General features: G+C 36.4%; 1 protein-coding gene across 5 annotated transcripts in view; it reads right to left on the bottom strand.

Annotated features, from left to right (window-relative positions):
- TMEM87A (transmembrane protein 87A) overlaps nucleotides 1-23250 on the bottom strand; it is a 39495-nt gene that overhangs the window by 1224 nt on the left and 15021 nt on the right. The window contains exons 7-19 of one of the 5 annotated variants that reach the window (XM_012728598.1): nucleotides 19920-20037; nucleotides 16276-16337; nucleotides 15288-15471; nucleotides 13893-13992; nucleotides 12516-12609; nucleotides 11730-11801; nucleotides 9380-9488; nucleotides 8429-8487; nucleotides 7634-7737; nucleotides 2962-3035; nucleotides 2220-2281; nucleotides 1238-1293; nucleotides 676-706 (exon numbers count right to left, since the gene is read on the bottom strand). In XM_012728598.1, the coding sequence (XP_012584052.1) occupies nucleotides 676-706; nucleotides 1238-1293; nucleotides 2220-2281; nucleotides 2962-3035; nucleotides 7634-7737; nucleotides 8429-8487; nucleotides 9380-9488; nucleotides 11730-11801; nucleotides 12516-12609; nucleotides 13893-13992; nucleotides 15288-15471; nucleotides 16276-16337; nucleotides 19920-20037 (1125 nt within the window). Of the gene's footprint in view, nucleotides 1-675; nucleotides 707-1237; nucleotides 1294-2219; nucleotides 2282-2961; nucleotides 3036-7633; nucleotides 7738-8428; nucleotides 8488-9379; nucleotides 9491-11145; nucleotides 11218-11729; nucleotides 11802-12515; nucleotides 12610-13892; nucleotides 13993-15287; nucleotides 15472-16275; nucleotides 16338-19919; nucleotides 20038-23250 lie in introns of those variants that run through there. The other 4 variants (XM_012728597.1, XM_004687881.2, XM_004687880.2 and 1 more) reach the window with 4 other exon arrangements.

The raw sequence follows: 23250 nt of genomic DNA, 5'->3' as shown, positions 1-23250 counted from the left end.
AAAGAAAAAGTTTAAATGTTCTACATTATAAAATAAGTGTCTTCTTCAAAGACTACGCATACATACAAATTTCCCAGAGGTACTTGTTTATGTTGACCACTGAGAGTAATATCTCCTAACCATCTAAAAATATTTTAAGGGGTCTCCCTGGTGATGCAGGGATTAAAAGTCTCAGCACTATCAAGCGATCTCCTGCCACTACAGCATGAATTTGATCTCCAGCCAGGGAGCTGACCTCCATGGCACAGCAGACCTCTCCTGTCTTGCCTGCTGCTCCCCTCAGCAGTGTATTTCAGTCAATCTGCCTGTTCTGCTCCCTACTCTGTCTCTGGTGACTCCTCTCACCCCCTCTCCACCCCACCATACCCCAGCTCCTGTAGGCATAAATAGTAAATCTTTTTTAAAATACACATAAATAAAAATTAAAAATTAAAGATTTCGAAACATAGAGATGTCCAAAGTCCACCCCAACTTACATCAAAATGTCTAGGTTTCAGGATATCAAGCCACGTATCAAAAGGAACTGCATTTTTAAAATCAATTAAGATGATTACATATTTATGTAAGATTAAGCATTAATAAAAAATGCATACCCTATCTGATTCAGGAATGTAACCTGACAAGCATAAATAGTCAAGCATTTACACAATCTATGCACATGATTTGATTACTAACCTCATCTGAATCCAGAAGGGCTGGAAGTGCTCTGTAGAGAAAAACACCAAATTGAACAATGTAATATAAAACTATAAATGGACAGTGGAATGATGAATTCAATTTAAATAAGCTTGTTTAAGATAGCTAACATTTATATGATAGCCATTTTAGGGGGAAAAAGGAAAATACAAAGAATACTTTAAGAGTCACTGAACTATATATAGAAAAAAGCAAAATACATTCTGCATTGTAAAAGGACCAATGTTTAACTGAAAATTAAAGCCATAAGTAATTAAAAAATGCCAAAAGGAGTACCATATCCCATTGATTTTAGGAAGATCTATAGCAATCTGAATGCATAACCCTTGATTACTTTTGTTTGTACACATTCTTAATCTTTTACATTTTAACAAAATGTTAAAAATATCTTTTTAACATTTTGATATTCTTTTAAGTAATCTTTTACTTCTAAAAAGTTAACTATAAGCATTCTTATTAGTATGCTCTTTAGCTCATTCAATTAAGACAATGTAACACTAAATTTGAAATAGTATTCTTAAGTAAAGATTCAAAAACTTACACATCTGTCACAGAAGAAGGTACATTCTCCTCTACCCACTTCAAATCATCTTCCTGCTGGAAACATACAAGTACTAGTTGTTACTAAAATACACCAAATAATACATCTCTAGTAAGCATCTTAAGAAATCTCCAAAATCTTTCAATTTGGTCTTCCGTCACTATGAAGTACTATCTACACCAAACAACTGGGATTGTTAACAAGAAAAGTCAAATAATTAAAAAGTGTACAGCCAAAATATGAACTGATGTCCTACATCCTTAAAAGCTTTTTTCTCAATGTTCTAATACCTAGAGTTTGTTTCATGTAAGCTTTGATCCTTAAAACTTAAATAAGTTCTCAAGTCCCTCATGTAGAATGAATACACATTTCTTAAAAAATGCTGCACCCTCCTTGGTGGTGCAGGAGGTTAAAGCACAGCACTAAGAAGCTAAAGCTACATCAATCAGCATGAGTTCGATCCCCACCCCGGAGCATGAGTTTGATCCCCAGCCGGAGTTCGATCTACATGGCGTGGCAGACCTTTCCTCAACAGCCCGCTGCTCCCCTCAGCAGTGTACTTTGGCAGTCGGCCTGTTCTGCTCCCCACTCTGTCTCTGGTGACTCCCTCACCGCCCCTTTATCTCTGGCCTATACCCCAGTTCTGTATGCATAAGTGAATAAATCTTTAAAAAAAATAGAGACTGAAAAAAAAAAAAATCTCAACCTTTACTAGAAAAAAGACTATGACTTCACTGATGAAATAAAAAGGAACTACCAGATCAGTCTGGTATGTTTTCAGGCCACAGCAAACCACTCAGTTAAAGATTACAGGGTACTAGACAGAATCGCTTACTATTTAAAAGAATGTAAACACAGTATATTTTAGTAGATTCATACAGCATGCTTAACCATAGCATGTGAAAAAAAAAAGTCATTAAGGTCTACACATAATTCTGCTGAGCTCTACAAGGGCTGGAGGATAAGAAGAAGTCATACTTACTGCTTTGTTTACTTTACTATTTCCATTTGGTTCTTGTTTGGTACTTCTCATTTTCATGCCTTCTGTAGAAGAAAAAAAAGTAGATTGGTTAACCATGTCAGTGCAGTATTTCTACTGTCTACAAAAATGAATTCAGAGTTTTAAACTTGGTGACACTGAAATATCAAACAAATATTGCTCCATCGTTACAATTATGCTCAGGAGTTCAAAGTCATATTTTCTGCTTATCTGCAGCAAATTGGGCATTTACTGTGTAATTGTTTACTGAATTTACCATGGCTCCATCTTAAGAGTCACACCCTTATTTTTTTTTAAAGATTTATTTATTTATGCATAAAGAACTAGGCCAGAGGTAATGGGGCAGTGAGTGGATTCATCAAAGACAGAGTGGGGCGCAGAACAGGCAGATGGACAAAATACACTGCTGAGGGGAGCAGTGGGTGGGCCTGCCATGGCCATGTGGTCACCTCCCGGGCTGGGAATCGAATTCTCAGTGAAGAGGCTGTGGATCGCTTGTAGTGCTGCGCATTAACCCACTGCACCACCAGGGAAGGCCCCAAACCCTTGTTTTTACTTCCTCCTAACTTCCCTACATGTCAGATTAAGAAATAATGTGGTCCTAAAATTATAAATATGTATTTAAATCAAAATACCTTGATTTTAGTATTTTTTTGTTTTGCTCTATTTCTAAAAACCAGGAATGAATATCTAAAGCACAAATAAAAGATAAATTTTATCATACCAAAGCTTTCTTTAAGCATAGGTTCCTTCTGCTCATCCTCCTCCTCTTCCTCAGACAATGGTGAAAAGGCAAACCTGACAGAACAAAGTAAAACAGAAAGGGATAAAATTAGAAAACTGTAAGAACTGTTCCACTCTCTGGATTTTACAGGACTAATAACTGAACCTGCAATTACTTATCATCTTAGTTAATAATAAAATGATTCTTTTGCTCTCAACTGCCTATATTGTGGAAAAGGAAGAAACTGACAGGTGTTGCAATTTGTGTGCAGGCTCAGCCACATGCAACCTGTGACCCTGGACATGTTATTCTCTGTTTTGGTTTCCTCAGCAATAAACTGGTATAAGAGAACTTTACTTACAGATGTATTCTGTGCAAAGTCATTTCAAATAAAGAGCTTAGAATAGTATATAACACAGTAAACACATAGTGCTCACTTGTAAGCATTTGTACCACGGAGGTAAGCAGATTCTCATGTAATTTAAAACCTCAGCCTTCAAACTGGTAGTTAAGAAATGATGTCCTACCGCAGCCTCCTGCCTGCCTGTGCCAATGGTGTGTTTATCTTCACCACCTTTCTCCCTCTGCAAACCAGCAGAGGGGGCTCTCCTCCCACACCTGCCCCCTTTGGCCACACAGGCCTCTCCTTCAACAAACCTGGCCCTTCAGGGCAGCTCCAGCCCACTGTGTCTATGAAAGTATCCTTTACTTCCCTTGCCTTTTCATAATAAACCTGCCCTTTTGAATATTAAAGGAAAAAAGAAATGATGTCCAGAGCTTCTGAATTGCTGTTCACTGACATCTCAGTTTCCCAGTGAGAAGCTGGGAAGCTGAAGATACTAGGTACATCTCACCTCATGTATGTTCCTTGACTTCTAACAGATTCAAAAAAGCAGCTGCCCAACAGTTAATTCCTAGAGCACTTTCCTTTTGAACTCACTCTACACTTTCCATTTTGCCAGTTCCCTTTTATTTTCATTGCACCTTCTTTTCTTGATATTTAAAGAACAGAGCATAAGTTAGGAGAAATACAGACTGTAACCTGTTAGAGGGCACAAAAATTCACAGTATATGTCAAAGTGAATGATGACAGTTGAAAAGCCATTTATTTGAAAGTCAGGTTAAGATGAGAAGGCACTTTTTCACTGTACTATTGCACTACATTCTCACTGTTAGCAGGAAGACCTGGCCAACACAAGAATCAGAAATGAGGCAGTAGATTATAAGGAAAATTAAAAAATAACACTGTTATTGATTTAAGTAAAATCAATCTAATGAGAAAGCCTAGAAATTTTCAGAAGATAAGGTAGGAGGATTGATGGATATGATAAATAAAAATCAACAGCATTCTCATATATTTGGAAAACTATGCATTATTTCAGATTTTATTCGTAAGTGAGACAATATAAAAAAAACTAAATAAAAGTTACAAACAACTAAAGTAGTGAAAGCAATAAAAAATGTGAAGTTAAATACCATATTCAGGAAAAGAATTATCAAAAAGATATGAAATTTCCCTAATTCAATTAAATTCCAAGCAAAACAGTTTCTCTAAAATGAAACACCTAAAGAGCAAAGATAATTTTTTTTTTTTAAATATGGTTATGGAAGATTGTTTAGGCCCTTCAAAACCAAGATTTACCAGGAAGCAGATAATTAAGACAGTTGTTATTGATGCAGGATCAGAGCAATAGAACAGAGTACCCATAATCAAATAATTCTTGATGAATGAGACCTCAACTGTGAAATTTAAAAATAATTAGTCCATGATTGATATTTGTTATCATAAAGTTATATACCTAAGCTATTAAATAATGCTCAAAATGCATTTTTTGCATTTATCCCAGCTTTTGAGCAATAGTATCCTATGAAAGAATTGCTAACAACAACAACAAAAAAGGAATGCAGTAAATTTATGACTTCTCTCCTCAAGCTAGGGAAGATTTTGTTAAACAAGACACAATTCACAAAGGGAAAACATGATAAATTTACTCTGTATTTTTAAATTTTTCTATGACCAAAAATACCATTAAAGAGTTCAAATATAATCCAAAGCAGGAGAAAATATCTAGGATGCTTAGAACAAACAAAATACTGGTATCTAAAATATATCAGGAATTTCTAAAAATCAGAAAGCCAATAAAGATATGAAAAGCTGACAGAGAATTAAATATCAGAAACATGTAAGACATAAAATGTCTGCCTTAAGTCTTGGCCTTAAATACAAGCAAAATTAACACTGAATATTAGTTCTCACCTACCAGATCAGCAAGAAGGAAATAAAACAAAAGGAATGGGTAAATACGCAATTTGTTTCAGGTATTTTTTGAAACTCAATCTATTCACATTCTATAAAATACAAGTACCCCTGGGACAGAAATCCCAAGCCTATTCATTACACTAATATTTACTGAGCATCTGCTACACATGCACAGTGAAATTAACCTTACCCAAAGAGAGAGCTGGCCTTTTAACCACAGCCATTTGGGAAATGACTTCTGTATCTTTGGAAAGTCCTGCCTGATGGGAGCGCTTGGGCTATTCCAAGGTTCTGGCCTTTGGGCAGTCTAACTGTGATTTATGTTGACTTTAGGCCATGCCTTATCAGTTCTGACCCTCCGGAGGAACTACAGACTAAAGGCATCAGTCTGACATCCAGGAGAGATTAGAGACTGAAGGTTAGTCATATGAGCAATGTATGATCAAGCCTCCCAAAATATCTGCACACTAAAGGAGGGGAGGGTCTGGGAAGACTTGAAACAAAGTATGAATAGAAAGTGTCATGGGGGGTTGGGGCAAGGGGGAACAGAGGTCTGAGAATAAGAGTTAACTTAAGTTGGTCTTCAGAAAGATCTGTTTACAGGGGTGGCCCAGCACTGGTGTCTGGGAACTTGGCACTGACCTCTTCTCTGATAAACATGTATCACTGTGATTTATAATAATAAAATTAGAATTGCAATTTTTATGAAAATTATTATAATATTTTTTTTAAAAGATTTATTTATTTATTTATGCATACAGATCTGGGGTACAGGCCAGAGGTGCACCAGACTCAAGGTGAGGAGCAGAACAGGCAGATCGACAAAGTACACTGCTGAGGGGAGTAGTGGGTGGGTCAGGAGAGGTCTGCCACGCCATGTGGATCACCTCTGGGGTGGGGAATCGAACTCTTGCAGAATTGGCTTTAGCTTCTTAGGCTGTGCTTTAACCCGCTGCGCCACCAGGAGGACCCAATTTTTAAGGTAATAATCAAACTTGCTTCCCTCTAGGAATCTGGAATGTTAGTACATATTAAGTAAAGAGTACTGACATGATCTCAGTCCCTAATAAAAAAATTGGGTGCTAAGTTTCTAATGACCAGAAATACTGTCCATGTGTTTTACTACTGGGGAAAAGTGCTTCATGATGGGTTTCCTCAGAGGAGAAAATGTATGGAAAGAGAAGTATAGATCCTCCCAGACTCTACCTGTATCTTTTTCTTTTGCTGATCTTGTCATTTTGCCTTAATAAGCTTTTGCTATAAGGTTTGCTATATACTGAGCCCCATGAGTCTTTCTAAGTGCACTGGTGGTCATGGGGACCCTGAAATACCCAAACTGAAAACAGCCCAAATGCTCACGAAGAGGGATTGAAGTTAACTTTACTATATTGCATCTATACCATGTAACATTAAGTAAAATGTGGAAGGATACATCAAGTTTTTAATACTGGAGTTTCAGAGAGTGGGCATCATGTTTTAAAAGAAGAGAACAAAAAGGTTAAAGCAAAGTTTTCAAAGACTGAAGGGAAAAATTGTTTATAAACATAGTTAGGAAGTGAGCAGCAGATCTATAGATTGATACAAAAACAGATCACCAGAATGTCTAGGATCTTTCTCAACAGTATGATTTCACATTCCCTCTATTTTCTTTCACATCTTTTCTCTACTTTTTAAACTTTTTTTTTTTTTAAGGACTACAAATACTAAGTGAAAAGACAGATCATGGAGTAAAAAGATGTCATTTATTTTTTCCTAAAGCTTTTATTGGGGGCTATCTCACTGTAAAATTAACTGTTTGGTTGTACCACCTACTCTTTCCCTTCTTCAGTGGTATCCTGCATAATATAAATTCTCACCAATCCAACTACAAAAGCATTTAGGAGTACAACAGGCAGACTGATGAAGTACCTGCTGAGGGGAGCAGAGGGCGAGACAGGAGAGGTCTGCCGTGCCATATGGGTCACCTCTCTGGCTGGGGACCAAAATCATGCTGAAATGGTTGCAGCTAGCTTCATAGTGCTATGCCTTAACCTGTTGCACCACCAAGGAAGGCCCCAGAATTTGTTCTTTCTATCTGGACGCCAGGCAGAAAGACCCTCATTACAAGTCCAACAACCTCCCTCCTTTATTTACCCACATAAATATATTTTCAGCTGTCAGAACTAAAAGGGGCATCCTACCAAATGGTTCAATTCCCCCTTAACTTATATAGAGGAAATTAAGGCACAGAGAGATGTCAAAAAAAGAAAAGGGCAACATGCCAAAAATCTTAATGCAAATTAACAGAAGAGAGGAGACAGGAACCCAATTCTCCTGATTCCAGTGTTCCTTCCAGTGTCTGAAAGAACCCTGACACTGTCTCCCACTGAGCCAACCCTAACTAATGACAACATAAATAAAGTCTCAAAGAACCTCTGGTTGTTTGCAGATGGTCTCCAGAGAACCATGATGACAAAGAGGATCATGGAGAAAAGCAACCTCCAGATGGCGTCGTCCACCCATAGCTCCCGCCAATCCTAGCAAAAGGGCAAAAAGTACATTTATTTCCATTATCTTAACCATTTGTTCATGTAAAATGCATACAACATAAAGAATCATAACAAGAATGATTCTGCATAACAAGAATCATTCACTCATTCAACTTCTATTTACTAAAAGTCTGCTATGTGCAAGACACTGTGCTAAGGAATGAGGATACAAATTGAAGGAACAGTTTCTTTCCTCCCTTGTAGTATTCACTTTTACTCATTAAACAAAAAGCATCACTGCTAGAAGCACTTATCAATGTTTCATTATAGCTCTGAAAATCTTTAGTGAAGGATAAGAGAAAGAAACTTTTGGTTGTTAAGAGTGTTAGTCATCTCTCCAAAGAAATCCTGTTAGCCAGTCTTTGAGTTCTGCTCTCTTCAGTTAGCATTATCCACACATACTTAATAAGCTTAGGACTCTGGATTTCTTATCCAAGAGTTTTTAATTAAGGCATGATTGGGTTTTGACAGATTGCAGTTAGACTGAGAAAATTCTCTCCCATGACTGGGATAGTCAGATCTTTCTCCCCCACGAAACAGTGTAAAACTCACCCTACCATATCAAGCACTACATTAACATGGAATGCTGAGGAGGCCAACATTCTAACCTCCAGGGTGGAGACCATTATTTGTGTATAAGATAGTTCAATGTTCATAAATTCATGTGTTCATAACTCACCGACTGACAAGTTACTATCCTGAACTTCATGGTTGTCCAGATGATAAACACAATAGATGCTAACAAGAAATGGAAAAGCTGATATTGGTTTACATCCCTATGATGTTAGTTTATAGTCCCAATTACATACTCCAGTTCTGAGAAGTAGAAGCCCACACAGCCCTAACCCTCAACATATGACAACCACCTGGGTCCCATTAAGTTATTTTACCCCAATAAAAATTTACTTAACAATTTACTGTAAGCAAGGTCCATGATCGGTACTCTTGTTAACTCTGCACTTACGGTTTTAACATCTGGCTACATCAGTAACCATCAGAAAAGAAGGTACTAGAAATAAGACTTTTTCTAGTATTGTCAACAATATAGTTTTTCCCTTCCTTTATCCTGAGTGTAGTAATATTAATTTGGGGATGGGGGGTAGGCCCTGCTCAGATGAGGAAAAAAGGATAAAATGAACACAGAGAAATTGGTTCTAGTCACAAACCAGACCTATTATCTGTTAAAAGGAACAAAGAGACAGGTAAGCTAACCTAGCTTGTTATGGTTTACTTAATGTTTTTATTTTAGATATACTTAGCGACATACATAAAAACAATCTAACAGCATGGTAATTTGATCTAAATTTTTTATAACTGTTTAATGAAACTAAATATATAAGTATTATTGCCATCTAAAAGGAATCTAAATACAAGAATATCACAACAAAGGAATGGAGACAGGAGAGAGTGATACGAAATTATATGTGCTTGACATTCAGTTATTATACTTAAAAATAAGTGATTCTCCATTATTTTTTTTTTGAACCACAGACCTCTCTGAGAAAAAGACTCCTTCCCTAAGAGAAATGCACAAAAATTTTCTATTTAATTTTAAAGAGTTCACCTATGGCTAAGTATCTCTGTTCTAAAGGACTGCATTTAAACAGCAGGAAGAAATTCCCTGACTTACCTGCCACTGCCAGAATAAGGGTGTTGGTGAAATGTCGGTACAGAGAGAGTTTTACAATGTTCCTCCGAAGTTTCAATAGCTTCATTGTTTGAGTCAGGCTGATAAATATGTGTTTGCAAGTCAAGGAAATCAACATTCAAAAAAAAAAAAAAAAAACAACAATAAACTAGTAAATTAACCCCCAATTTTTTCCTGAGTGTGATCTGGGATCACACTGCTAGAGCTGTAGCTCCCAGGGGTCATACTGTTCTCTTATTTCTAACCTCACAATACCTCAAGCCTCCCAATGATTAATAAGATAGTCTTCTTTTTCAATGAGCCATTGAAGAGAAGACAGAACCAGGATAAAATAAGAATATTAAAAATGAGAAAAACAAAAAAAGTGAAAATATAAAAGAGAAATGAAGACAGCAAGAAGCTCTCCCGACAACAAAGAAGGTGAAAAGGAATGACAAAAGGAAGAAAAGGAAATGAAAATAAGGAACAGGCAGGGGAACCAGGGCCAGCATCTTCATCTCTCCTTCTTTAAAGCAGGTGGCTCTGTTCTCACTGACCCAGCTAATCAGCTTAAGGTCATAAATACACTCAGGCCACAGTGTGCTCATGCTATGTTATGGTATCTACCAAGATGGCTGCCTAAGCTATCCTGAATCAAAAAGCTGTAACCATGAATTATAATTGGCTGAGAAATTACCATAGGAAGACAGAAGGGGAACTTGTCCACTAAAGATGGCATCTGCTCTCATAGCCAACTTTCAGAATGAGCTTACATGCAGATGAGTGAGTTGGATCTTGGTCTACCCTTTGACAGAGCCTTGGTTACTCACTAACCATTAGGTTATCTTCTATAGGGTCCAGTCTCACCTCCCTCTCTACTCCTCCCAATACTCACAGAGATTTGCAAAGTACATTTGAAAGATACTGATCCAGAAAAGTGTCCGGATCAGGACACTTCAACTGCAAACATTTTTGGTATGTATCAATCCACTCAAATTCACAAAGTTAGAGTTTTTCTCATTTTCCACTTTTGTAAGAATCACAGTCAATCAAAATAATAACTTTGCATAGTTGCATTGTACATAGGACCAAATACACAAAAACCAAAACAAATTCAAAATAATACCCAAAGGTCCAAAAACCTGAATCCTTCACCCAACAGGTCAAGTTCTTAATAAATAAATTTTAATTTCAAGAAGCAGAAGAAAACAGATAACTGAAATAGGAACTTGTTTGTTAGTCAGGTTGACTGTGGCTATAAATCAAAATTTCAAACAGTGGCAGTCTTTAGGCAATTTTAAGTCACCTTTTGAATGAGGATATACAACATTTAAGGGTTAAAGTCTACTAAATCTACATAGAATTTTAAGAACTTGAAGCAAGGTTTTCTATAGTTCCTGAAGCTACGTTTAAGAATCAAAGTCTTTTCTTAATTTTCAAAGTATTTAGCAATTGCTAGAGCCTGAAAGGTACAGCAGAATCAGATAGCCAGTGATTCTAATACTAAGCAGGATGCACAAAGGAGTCCAAAATCAAGGTGGAATGTTCATAAAAAAAAAAAAAAAAAAGGTGAGAGGCTTTTCTCTTGTGCTCAATCCATAATCACCAACTTCTGATGCTGTCTGAGCCTGTTAGATTGAAAACATCCTACCCCTTAGACTAAATGGTAATCATCAAAAATATAAAAACCCATTGCAGAAAGATCAATGGAAACCCATCTCCAAGAGGAGAAAATGAACCGCCATCAAAGAAGCCAATGAGAAGGATATCCACCAGCACAGGGCAGTGTCTAGGAAAGCCAGGGGGATAAAGGCCAAGGAAGCAAGATCAGTCTGGGCCTGCTGACAAAGAAAAAGAGGTAGTAAAAAAGAGATGTCTAGAGAGGCACAGAGAAGAAACCACCACAGGATTCTGCATTTTCATAATCATCTGGAATGGTTTTGCATTAGAAAATAAAAATGAGTAATGCTTGAAACCAACATTCTTCTTCCCCTCTGACAAGCCATTGCATAGAATACACAGCTGAAAGCATTTACACAAACTGTATGTAGATTACAGTTCAATACGGTAAAACATGCTGGTAACAAATAAGAGGTGACCACCAGGATTACAGAGCAAAGATCCATGATAAGAAGTGACCACATCAAAAAAAAAAAAAAAAAATCATGGTATAGTTATCCCCACCCCACCCCAACATTCCTATTGTGATTTTTCACTACAAATCTAAAAAGACCCTCTCACTCCAAAATAAAATGTAAGGCAAGTATCTATCTTCAAAACTTGCACAAGTTTATACACACACATTATTTATAAGCCTAATTCCCCAATTACCAGGATATTATTCAAAGGATATCCATAAAATAATACAGGCATCAATTGCTGAGAGGGCCAGGTTTACTATCAGAGTCAAGGGATAAGAAAAATACTATAGCAGCAGAAGAAAGAATTGACAGAGGGTTAAAGTTGCTAAAAGTCTAAGGAAATTACATAATGAATACAGTGTGATTTTGAAAATCATATTTATATCAGTAAAAGTGTTTTATATAAGGGACAGCTTACTGAAAAAATTATTGAACCAAATTTTCCTGAAGGCAAAGTCAAGTTTTTGCCATGTACCACTTTGAAGCTAAGGTTATTGTAGAGTCATTGTTAAATAAATAATGACTAGAAAGATCTGGGGAAGTCCATTTCACATTAACATTAATTTATCACTTGCATCTCCATGCTTTCATTTCCTTTCCTGGCAGTCATGTAATTCTCAAAAGTCTGTATATTAAGTGAGTCTCTGAAACTCAAGTGCTTATAAACTACTGTCTCTTGAAAACAAAAATTAGACTAACCAATTAGTGCATGATCATAATGTCTGCAACTTCAAGAATGAGAGCCACTGTCCCAGAGGAAGAACTAAATAAAGATCAACTTGGGGCAGGTGGGGAAGCATTCATTCCTGGTCACACATGACATTTATAAAGTTCTGATAGTGAAAAGAAAAATGAATTACAAATACATTTTGAAAATCAGAATCCAATGGTGACTTAGAGGAATCAGTAAAGAAGCCCGGATATTTCCAATTCACCCTCTCATGGTAAAAACGATCTATCTGAACTGACCATGAAAACTAAGATAAGGTAATACTCACCCCAGTAACTCTGAGGACCCCTTCCATACCAGAGAACAAAAGATAAAGGGCTCCTGCCACCACAACCTTGTGCAGAGTGACTCCAAGGCGAGGCCTAAAGCAGCAGCAAAGCAACAGTTTGAGTACAAAAACACAAATTCCAGACAACCCAGGTAACAGGAACTTGTATTAACTCTATAGGCCAACAGGTAAGCAAGACATACCTGATTCACCTGAGCAAATAAAACCTCAAAAGAACATGTATTATGGTCTCAAAACAAGATAGTGAAAACTAGAACTATAAATCTGCCCCCAGATTGCTATATTAAAAATAAAACACACAACTTTTTATCATTGAGAATTTACCCTACTATAAAGAAGCTATCATCAGCTCTGTGACTTCTCTAGACGCACTGACTTTCTTGGTGGTCACAGTCAGTCTTGTAATTTAAATAACTACATCCCCTGGACTCCCAAATTTATACCTTTGTCCTCACTTCTTGTTCCCACTTCAAATTTAAAATTTATCACACCTAAGATCTGCCAAAACATACGCATACTCTCTCTACTCACAAACCGCCAACACACCAGTCCCGCCCTTGCTCAGACCAAAACAGCAGAAAGCCATCTTTCATTCTTCTTCTCCTTCCCATCATACATCTGATCCATCAGATAATATGCTGGATTTATCTCCTCAATATATACAAAACCCAAACCAGTCTTCACATCGCCTTCTTCAAGATGCTCAGAGTTCCCAGACTTCCTTGAGATCTTAGCTTAAATGTCACTAAGTAAAGCCTTTCTTAGCCACTCTATTTACCATTACAAACTTCACCTCCTGCCTACCACTTTCTATACCCTTTCCCAGCTTTCTCTGCTCCACAATACTTATCACTGACATATTAATATTCTACTCACTTATTTTTGGTTGTTTTCTCCCTCCACAAGTCTTTTATTTATTTGCTGTATCTCAAGAAGTAGAACAATGTCTCATATATAGAACTTAACTCACGGCTCCCTGGTGGTCTAGTGGCTAGGACAGAACTTAACTCAATAAAATTTTTTGAATAAAAATAAATTATTTTCAGACTATACAGCAAGATTGTCATCTATAAAATATCTGATTTGCAAAAATACTTTGGAAGAGTTAAATCCTTATAAATTTAACCCAAAATTTTGGTGTTTCAATGTCATTCACTACATTTTTCAGAAGTGTAATTCTAAGTAGTGAAGTGAGACATTAACATTATCCAACTTTTATAAATCTCCAAAATTTCGGATATCTTTTATTTCAGAAATCGTATCAATTGTTTCAGAACTACTACACTGGGAACCTGCAATACTGTTAACAGAATCAGCATTTCAATGCACTGTTATACACAGAAAGTTCATACTTACTTGACTATGCCGTACCCCAGACTGACTATGATGACGAGGGTTCGCGCCAGTGAGCGTTTAACTGCTGAAAGCAGCTCTGCCAGGATCAGGGCTCCTTGGACTATTGGAAAGAAGGGGAAAGGGTGCTGTAATCTAGGTTTGGGAAAAGGCAAGACTCTAGACCCAGAAAGTGCACAAGTGCTCTTCAGAGCAAACACTGATACTAGTTTTACAAAACGAGAATACGTCTTCTGCAATTTTGTAAGCACACAAGATGCTTAAGTCATTGTACAGCAATCTGGGTGTAGTAAATTTACCTTCTTTCCTTATCTCCCACATGTCCCTAAAACCTCAGCAGAATACTTCACTCTACACTTGATAGTTACAGCATCTAGAGGATTTTCCCTCTACTTCTATATATATATATCTATACATAGAAAAACACAGCACACACAGTTTTCTACTTATATTCACATCTACTTTTTTCAAGTGTTTTCAAAGACAAAGTTCTAATTAGTATATCTTGTAACAACAGTTGTTAATAATTAAATGGCCTGATGAGACAACTGTAGCTACAACAAGAAACTTCTTTACAAAACAGTTATTATAATTATCTGTTCACCTTTCTAAACTATATGCACCCTTCTATATTACCAATTCTTAGATGCAAACTCCCACATTTGAACATCTTTGAAATCAAGGTGTATATTGCAATGCTATCCTTTTTTTCCTTTACATTACTCTTCATTTTGTACATTTTTCATCTCAGTTGTAATCCCCGTGGGCTTCCCACCACCACTCACCCATGTGCTGTCACCATAATCCCATGTGTTCTTCCCACCCACATTTTGATCCTGTTCCTCTCTCCTCCCCCCATAGTATGTCACTGGTTAATAGGTGTTAGTTGATGTTCTTTTTTGCTTTATTAAAATTACTATGTCTCTCTCTATATCTATCTATCTATACACACATATATTTTCCCCCTCTCCGCCCCCCCCCCCACTCCTGATTCCTTACACTCCTGCTATGAGTAAACCACCTGGTATCTTTCTTTTTCTTTCTGGCAATGCTATCTTATAACTAAATAGGCAGTATTTACTTTCTTATGTGTAGGTTAATAATGATGCCTTAAAAATCACTGACAGCTTAGATTCAGTAACTTATAATCTTTCTCAAATGGTCAACACTGTTAGTTACTTTTGTGAATATCGTTCAGTAAAATTACTCTTAAAGCATTAATCCCATTAGTTACAAGACTAAAAATATCAAGTCTCAACCACAGTGATTCTGCTTTAGCAATTACAGTAATTAAGTAACTGAAAAGTTAAATCTACTTAGTGACTGCTGACTTTAGGAAAATTGCCACATCTCTTCTACCAGTCACTCAGAAACTAGAAACATTTTTTGGTTACGTACCAGATTCTCCTTTGTATCGAATATTCTGAAATTCTGCATAGAAGACAGCTTTTTCAAGCATTCCCAGGAAGATGACAGCACCAATCCAAAACTGAATTCTTAGGAGATCTCTCCAGTAGCAGGCAGACCATGCCAGCCAAAGAACACCAAACAGGACATATACAATACACATCACCATGAAAAACTGTCATCCAAATGGGAAAGAGATGAAAAGAAGCATTAGGAGTAAGAGCCAATTTAGAGTCAGAACATAGTCTTAACTATTAAAAAATAACATAGTATACCTCCTGTTTTAAAAATAAGTATTATTTTCTTTGGAATTCAATACTAACATGAAAAATTATCTTCTCTAAAGCAGAGGAGACTGAGGACTTGTCATTAAGAGTAAATGTTCTTCTGTATCAAAGTTTTTTAAGCTCACATTAAGAAAATTATAAAAAGACAATTCTGAAGAGAAGAAAAAGCATGCCAGGGTTAATATATATCCAAAGGTAATAAAATATGACAAAATGAGAAAATTAAAAAAGGGAACTGAAAAAGAAAAAAAGATCGCAAAGGAAACTTGAAAACAGATTAAGGAAATTTCCAGATAGAAATACACACTGAGAAGAAAGAAGTTTCATTTAATGACTTGAAGTGTAGTCAGGAACTTCTTTTTTTTTTTTTTTCAAGTATAGTGAGGAACTCTTAAGTCCCCCTTTTGGATCCTAGAGAGTATATGAGATGTGATATAATATGTCCCATGAGGTATTTTCTAACTCAAAAAACCCATTAGCCATTGATCTCTTCACTTTACAAATCTGAAAATGAGGTACAGGGGGTTTGCTGACCCTCGCAAGGTCACACTCTACTAAGAAGTATGAACCTAGCAGCAATATTTTTTGGACTACTCAGAAACACTTCTTTTAAAAAAGAACATTACCACAAACCACAATCTTTTAAGTTAAACTGATCTAATGTTGAGGATAAAGAATGTGATTTCACTTACAATCATCAATGGATACTCTTCAAGCGTGAGGTATTCATAGGGACCCTTCACTTCAACAGTCACTGCCAAAACACAGTCCTCAGAATTAATGTAAGGACACAGAAATTAACTAAACATTGTCTGATATTTGTTTCATGAAATAAACAAAAAATTCATTGGTCACAATCCTTGTATTTGCAGAACACTCTGAAATTCAAGAGTTCTCATAGCTCATCCTCTGTCTCACACAGGCCTTCACCCATGACTCTCACGGGCCACTATCTGCAATGGAAAGGCCCTTTGTTCCCAAGCTCACAACCTTGAGAACTAGACAGTGTAGTTCCAGACTGCCCAACTGAAACTATGCACCATCTCCTCTAAATGCCAAACACATTCATATCTACTTGTCCTAACACTACATCACTTTGAAGAGAAAGAACTTCATTCCACCACCCTTTGGTTATCTAATGCTTCTTACCTATATTTTCCTAATATTATTTTGCCTATTTTTGTTTTGTCTTTGCTATATAAATGTATGACTTTCAATAAGTGCTTAATAACAACAATCTGAGAGACAGATTTCCATACTAAAGCATATCTATGACTATTTTTTAAATATAATTAATAAATCTATTTGGGTAAATTCTAGCTATGATTAAAAATAAAAAACTGATTTATCTGAAAGTTAATAGTTCCAGAAACAAACTAAAAACTGCCTATTCAACAAAAATTTCCTACTGATCTCATCAGGTAAAAAAGGACATACCATTATTAAAAGTAAATGAGGTCCAATATTTATCTGAACAAAAGTACCATCCCAAAATAGCAGCCATAAAAATTTTATAGCAGAACTTCTTAATTAAAGACCAAATTAAGTAGTAACTACCTGTCACCTTCTTTGCTTATTCTATGCTAGGGGTCAGTAAAATATAGCAAAAGAACCAAATCCCGTCATGTACTTTTTATAAACAAAAGTTTCACTGAAAAGCAGCCGCATCCACTCAGTTACACATTGCCTATGGTTGCATTTGTACCACAAAGGCAAAGCTGGGTATTTGTTGGCAGAGAGAATGATCTGCCCCTTTAAGAAAAAGTTTGCTGACCCCTGCTCTGTACTAACTATAATGTACATTCACTGTACACTTACTCTGTGACAGGCACTAAGGAAAACCTGACGGAAAGATGAGTAAGATGTTTCATGCCATCTAGAAGGGAAAAGACTTGAAAAGCAACAGAGAGTCCCTGTGAACTAGGTCCAAACAGATGTGTGCATTTTCAACGAGAAAGTAATAGATTGTCTGGACAGAGGAAGTAACATGAACAAAAATAGGTATGACAATGCATGATATATTTAAAGAACATGTTAGTCTGGGACTGCAGAGTACTACATAGCTGCATTTTAACATAAGGCAATGAAGGGTTAGCTGAATAAGTTGTAGAATTTTCTTTAATAAGTCTTGCTCCAGAATGTGGATGTTTTATAGGCAATGGGGAGACAGTCAAGGTTTTAATGAAGGGAAAAAAAGATAAAAACCGTTTTAGAATGAGAGTTCTAGGACTTTCACATGGTGTAGTTAAGCCTATGCTTTAATGTGCCTTCTTTTTAGCTCTAAACAGAAGATGGACAAAATATAAAAAAAGAAACAAGACATAAAGCTCAAAAACATGTCTAACGTCTCCAAATATCAACACTGAACATAAACTTAGAACAGTGCATGAGGCTGAATCCATGGTAATACTGGAATGTGCTCTAAAGCAGGCTACAGTAGTTAAAGAGCAGTTCCTATGGGATCACGGAAATTAACAGGATTCTAACAAAAAGGGATCCAGAGCCAGATGTGATGCACAAAGAAGCTGGACTAGAATAGAGAAGGACTGCTCTTCCAACCGCTTTAAAGAAAGAAGATGAAAATTAATGTTGACAACTGCTCCTTGAAACCACTAGTCAGTAGAACATGGGCTTACAGACACAGGGGATATACATATGTTTTAAGTCCATAAACTGTGCCAGGCCACCCACTGGTTGCCTCTACCTGCTACAGCCCACATTACTATGTGTTGGGAATTAACCATTACACCCAAGAATTCATAAAAAATCAAAGTGTAAAATCAAGTCAAGTGAAAGAGATAAGTGTAGAAACTAATTAGCCAACAAAGAAATAGCTGGAAAAATTAACAAAGTCCAAAGCAGATTCACTGGGATAAAAACTGAAGTTCTATTAAGAGTCTAAAAACAGGAGGGTAGCGTGCACAATGGACTACATGGCAGACTGGGTGATTCGGGGGTGGTTGCACTATGGTAGCTCTACCTGAGAAGGTGATCCCACACTCCAAAATACCAACAGGAATGCAAGGCAATCTTACTTCAATTTAAAAAATAATAACTACATTTTAAAAAGAAATTAAAAATAGGAGATAGAAAGCAATACTGAGAATAAAAAAGGCTACAAATATTTTCTGATGAAGAAAGACCAGTATTACTTCATGCCAATACATTTGAAATATTGAATGAAGTGTGCAATACACTCCCCCTCCCCTGGCCCCCTGAAAAAGAAACGAAACCCCTATTCAAGGAAAAACAGAAAATCTAAAGCTAATGTTTATTAAAGAAAATGAATCAATTATTTAAGTCTGGAGAAGGCGAGAGGGAAGGACGGGAGACAACAGCTTGAAACACTGTCAAAGTGAGTTCTACATTCAAGGAATGGGTATTCCTATCCTTACACAACTATTCTGCAGATATAAAAAATAAAGGGGACATTCCTCAGTTCACTGTATGAGCCTAGCACAACCTAGATGCCAAGCAGTAAAAGACAGTATAAGAAAATGAAACTAGAGACCCATCCTATTCTGAAAATAGACAAAAAACTAAATAAAATTCTAGAAAGTGGAATCCAGCAGTGTCAAGACAAGTAGTGCTATAGCAGAAATTCAAGAATGATTTAACACTAGAAAAGCAGTTGATATATGCATCAATTAACAAATGAGGAAATCTATGATTAATCACTATAAGCGAAAGCATTTGACAAAATTGAGCACTCATTCTTGATACCAAAAAACGCTCAGTAAACTAGCAATAGAAAGGAATATCCTTAACCACGTAAAGAATATTTTGAAAAATTACCATAAACATTTTAGTGTTTAGTGATGAAATATTGCCAGTAAAGCCAGGAGCAAGTTTCTATTCAATATCCTATTTGAGACAGTAGGGGAGAGAAGAAAACTACAAAGAGAGAGAAGAAACAAAACAATAAACTAATAAGTCATGACAACATTCCAAGTAAGAGATAATGACCCACAAAATGGCCAATAAGAGTGAAAAAGAGAACACTAATAAAACTGAGACATTAAAAGTTATCAATTGATTAACAAATTTCCATGTTTCGACTGAAAACATGACACCAACTTAAATTTTTTTAAGCAGGAGCAGCAAATGATGGCAACTGAAATCTAGTATCTATGATACATAATAAAGATAGACAATGTAAGAGACTGTGTGGTGCACATGGGTGCAGATAAATGTTAATTTCTCTTTCAATTTCTTTTCTTCACTACATTCTTAATGAGTTATTCACTCTTTCAAAACAATTTCAGACTATTCACCATGCAAGACACCACTCCATAACATTAACACAAATGTTGAAAAAGAAGTGACATAAACTTACTGGTAAAAAGGTTACTGAGTAAACTTTCTTTTGATGGTTCCTTTGAAGATGAAATGCCAATATGTACAATAAAAATGTATGGTGCATCTTGCCAAGTTTTTAATGGTTCATGCATCACCTAGAAAGGAAAAAGGCATCAAATCTTCAAATTTTAAGTTAAGAGGATAAGTTAACAATGTGATTTTTTCTTGTTCCAGAATGTGTCCAGAAACATATAGTCTTCCTTCATTTTCATTCACTGGACTAGTAGTCACAACAAAATAAACAGTACTACAGTGAATACAATAAAGTAGGTTAAATTATAAATTTCTAAAACATTCTGTATCTTCTTATACCCAGAAATCATAACTTAAAACATTTAACTTACTTAGTACAGGAAAACCTCAACTAAAATCACTGCATTAAGGTTGTTTAAGACAAGTTAAGATGCCAACTTATCTTTTAGTTTTCCTAAACAAATTAAGGTGATTATTTAAAGTCACCTAAAAAATTCAATTCTTGGCCCTCCCTGGTGGTGCAGTGGGTTAAAGCACTGCACTAAGAAGCTAAAGTCACTTCCGCATGAGTTCAATCCCCGCCTGCCCCGGAGGAGATCCACATGGTGCGGCAGACCTCTCCTGACCCGCCCGCTGCTCCCCTCAGCAGTGTACTTCATCGATCTGCCTGTTCTGCTCCCCGCTCTGTACCTGGTGAATCCTCTCACCCTCTGCATCTCTGCCTGTACCCCAGTTCTGTATGAATAAATAAATAAATCTTTAAAAAAAAAATTCAATTCCTAAATCTAAAAACTTAAAATCACCTGAAAAAACAGTTCTTGTAATCCCCTTGTTCAACGCTCTTCCTAAGAGTTCTAATAAGACTTCTACTTACAAAGACTCATATTTTCATGAAAAACTTCATCCTGGGCTAGTCTATGTCAAAAGCAAGAGACACTGTCTGCCGCCAAGCCCCCTACCAGACTTCCCCCAATTCCATCTTCCCCCAATATATCTCCCCCACAATGTCAAAGAAATAGTCAGTGCCCAGTTACTTAGTAAGAATCAGTTATTTAGCAAGAATCTGTTTCAAGGCCAGTTAGTCTGCACATAAACCTAGTTAAAAGCTTTCAAAGAATGTGTTGCCATACATTAATGAGCTAAAGACTTTCACAAACACAAGACTAAGACACAAAGATGAACTTAGAAAATGGTGGCTTTTCCCTTGTATATGAAAGGAGGTACTGCTTTGGTTACCTTCTGGTCTTACAAAAAGCTTTTATCCAGAGATCTCTAGGTAAGCCATCAATGATCTATAAAACCCCTTTAAACAGACAATAGATTTGCGCATTTACACATCTTCCTGCAGAGTCCTGAGCTTTCTCAAAAATGCAAATTGTACCACAATCCAAGAAAAGGCTAACCAAGAACGAGAAAGTCACATTTCATGATACAAAGTGTCAAACAGATTAAAGGATTCTTCAGTTACATATTTAGTAGGTTACCTCAGTAATTTAAGAACATTTATGCCACACTGAACTATATATTGATTCGTCTCTCCCTAACAGGTTCTTTCTGCCAAATTTAGCAGTTTGTGAGAAAACATTACGGCTTCAAAGTTATAGATATACCACATGTTCTACTGACTCATAATTAACAGGACTTGTTCATTAACCAATAAAACTTTGGTGTAATAAGATGCTGTTATTAATTTTATATATCTTAACTACTTCTTTCAAATTTCAAAAGAAACTGAATACTTTATATTCCAGGATAAATGAAAGTTCACATTTAAACTCCAGAATATAAATTATTTAGCCAAGTAAAAATAGTATTTAATGCTGGGTTCTCTAATAAAACATGTAACATTTATTACTTAAGTCCTCACCAACCCTATCAGATAGGTTACTATTATAGCACCTTTTATTAGGACAATTTCATATAGTACAAAGTTCACAATCTTAAATGACTTTAACAGTGTGAACAAAACAATGGCATTTGGTCATTCACAATGTTGGATAAACATCACTCATCTAGTTTAAAACATTTTTCAGGATCCAAAGTAATTAAGCAGCAACTACTCCATTTCACCCTCTCCACTCCCTGCCTCCCTTAAAAGTTGTCACAAAACCTCCTGTCTCTATGAACTTGTCTATCATGGATACTTCAGACAAATGGAATCATTCAATATGAGGGTCTTTGTGTCCAACTTCTCTCACTTAAAATGTTAACTCACACTGTAGCATGGATCAGTGTTGTTTATTCTTTCCTATGTGGAGTCTGCATGACTTTTGGAAGCGTCTTGATATTTTGAGATGTTTGAGACGCTTGTTTTTAAATGATTTGGGGGATGTGGAGGACGTTGCTCAATATTTCTGCAAAGATCATTATGTATGTGCACGTTGATTCCCTTAACAGTGAGTGTCCCTGGTTTCTTTGGTTGTGTTCATTTTTCTTTTTTCTGCTCCTCAAACTTGCCAATCTCAATTGACCTGTCTTCAAATTCATTCTTTCTTTTGCCTGAGCAAATCTGCTGTGAACCCCTCTAGTCAATTTTTTATTTTTGCTATATTTTTTGGCTCAAGAAGTTTTATTTGGTTTCCTTTTTGTAGTTTTTAATCCCTATTGGGGGAAACTACATTCTCTGTTTCATTCATGAACTTTCTTTTTTTTTAAAGATTTATTTTTATTTTAATTATGCAAACAATAACTGGGGTCTAGGTCAGAGGTTCAGCAGTGCGCAGGGAGATGGAGAGAAGAGGATTTACCAGAGACAGAGTCGGGAGCAGAACAGACAGGTTGACTGAAATACACTGTGAGGGGAACAGCGGGTGAGACAGGAGAGGTCTGCTGCACCATGTGGGTTAGCTCCCTGGCTGGGGATCGAACTAATGCCATAGTGGCTGGTGATAACTTGACAGCACTGGGACGTTAAGTCCCTGTGCAACCAGGGAGGCCCCTTTCACTCATGAGCATTTTTTAGACACTTGATTCAAAGATTCTCCAAGTCTAACTGGGCTTCCTAAAAAGGTCTCTTCTATTAATACTTTCCCCCATGAATAAGACATACTTTCTTCTTTCCTTGTATGTCTCAGAATTTTTTGTTGAAAATCAAACATTCTGCATATTATAATGTAACAACCCTGAAAACCAGACTCTCCCCCATCACTAGTTTCTGTTGTTGTTGCTTATGTAGGGCTATAGTTTGTTTAGTGGCTTAGAAAAAATCTTGTTTTTTCTTTTTTATTAATATAATAGTTGATTTTTCCATCATTTTGTACATTACTTTTTTTATCTCAATTGTAATCCTCGTGGGGATTTAATCACCAAGTCACCCATGTGCCATCACCATAGTC

This window comes from Condylura cristata, unplaced genomic scaffold (assembly GCF_000260355.1).
Source record: "Condylura cristata isolate star-nosed mole 26May11 unplaced genomic scaffold, ConCri1.0 scaffold00023, whole genome shotgun sequence".
Lineage (NCBI taxonomy): Eukaryota > Metazoa > Chordata > Mammalia > Eulipotyphla > Talpidae > Condylura > Condylura cristata.
The sequence above is the reverse complement of the archived record's forward strand: the minus strand, read 5'-3'. Positions and strand labels throughout refer to the sequence as shown.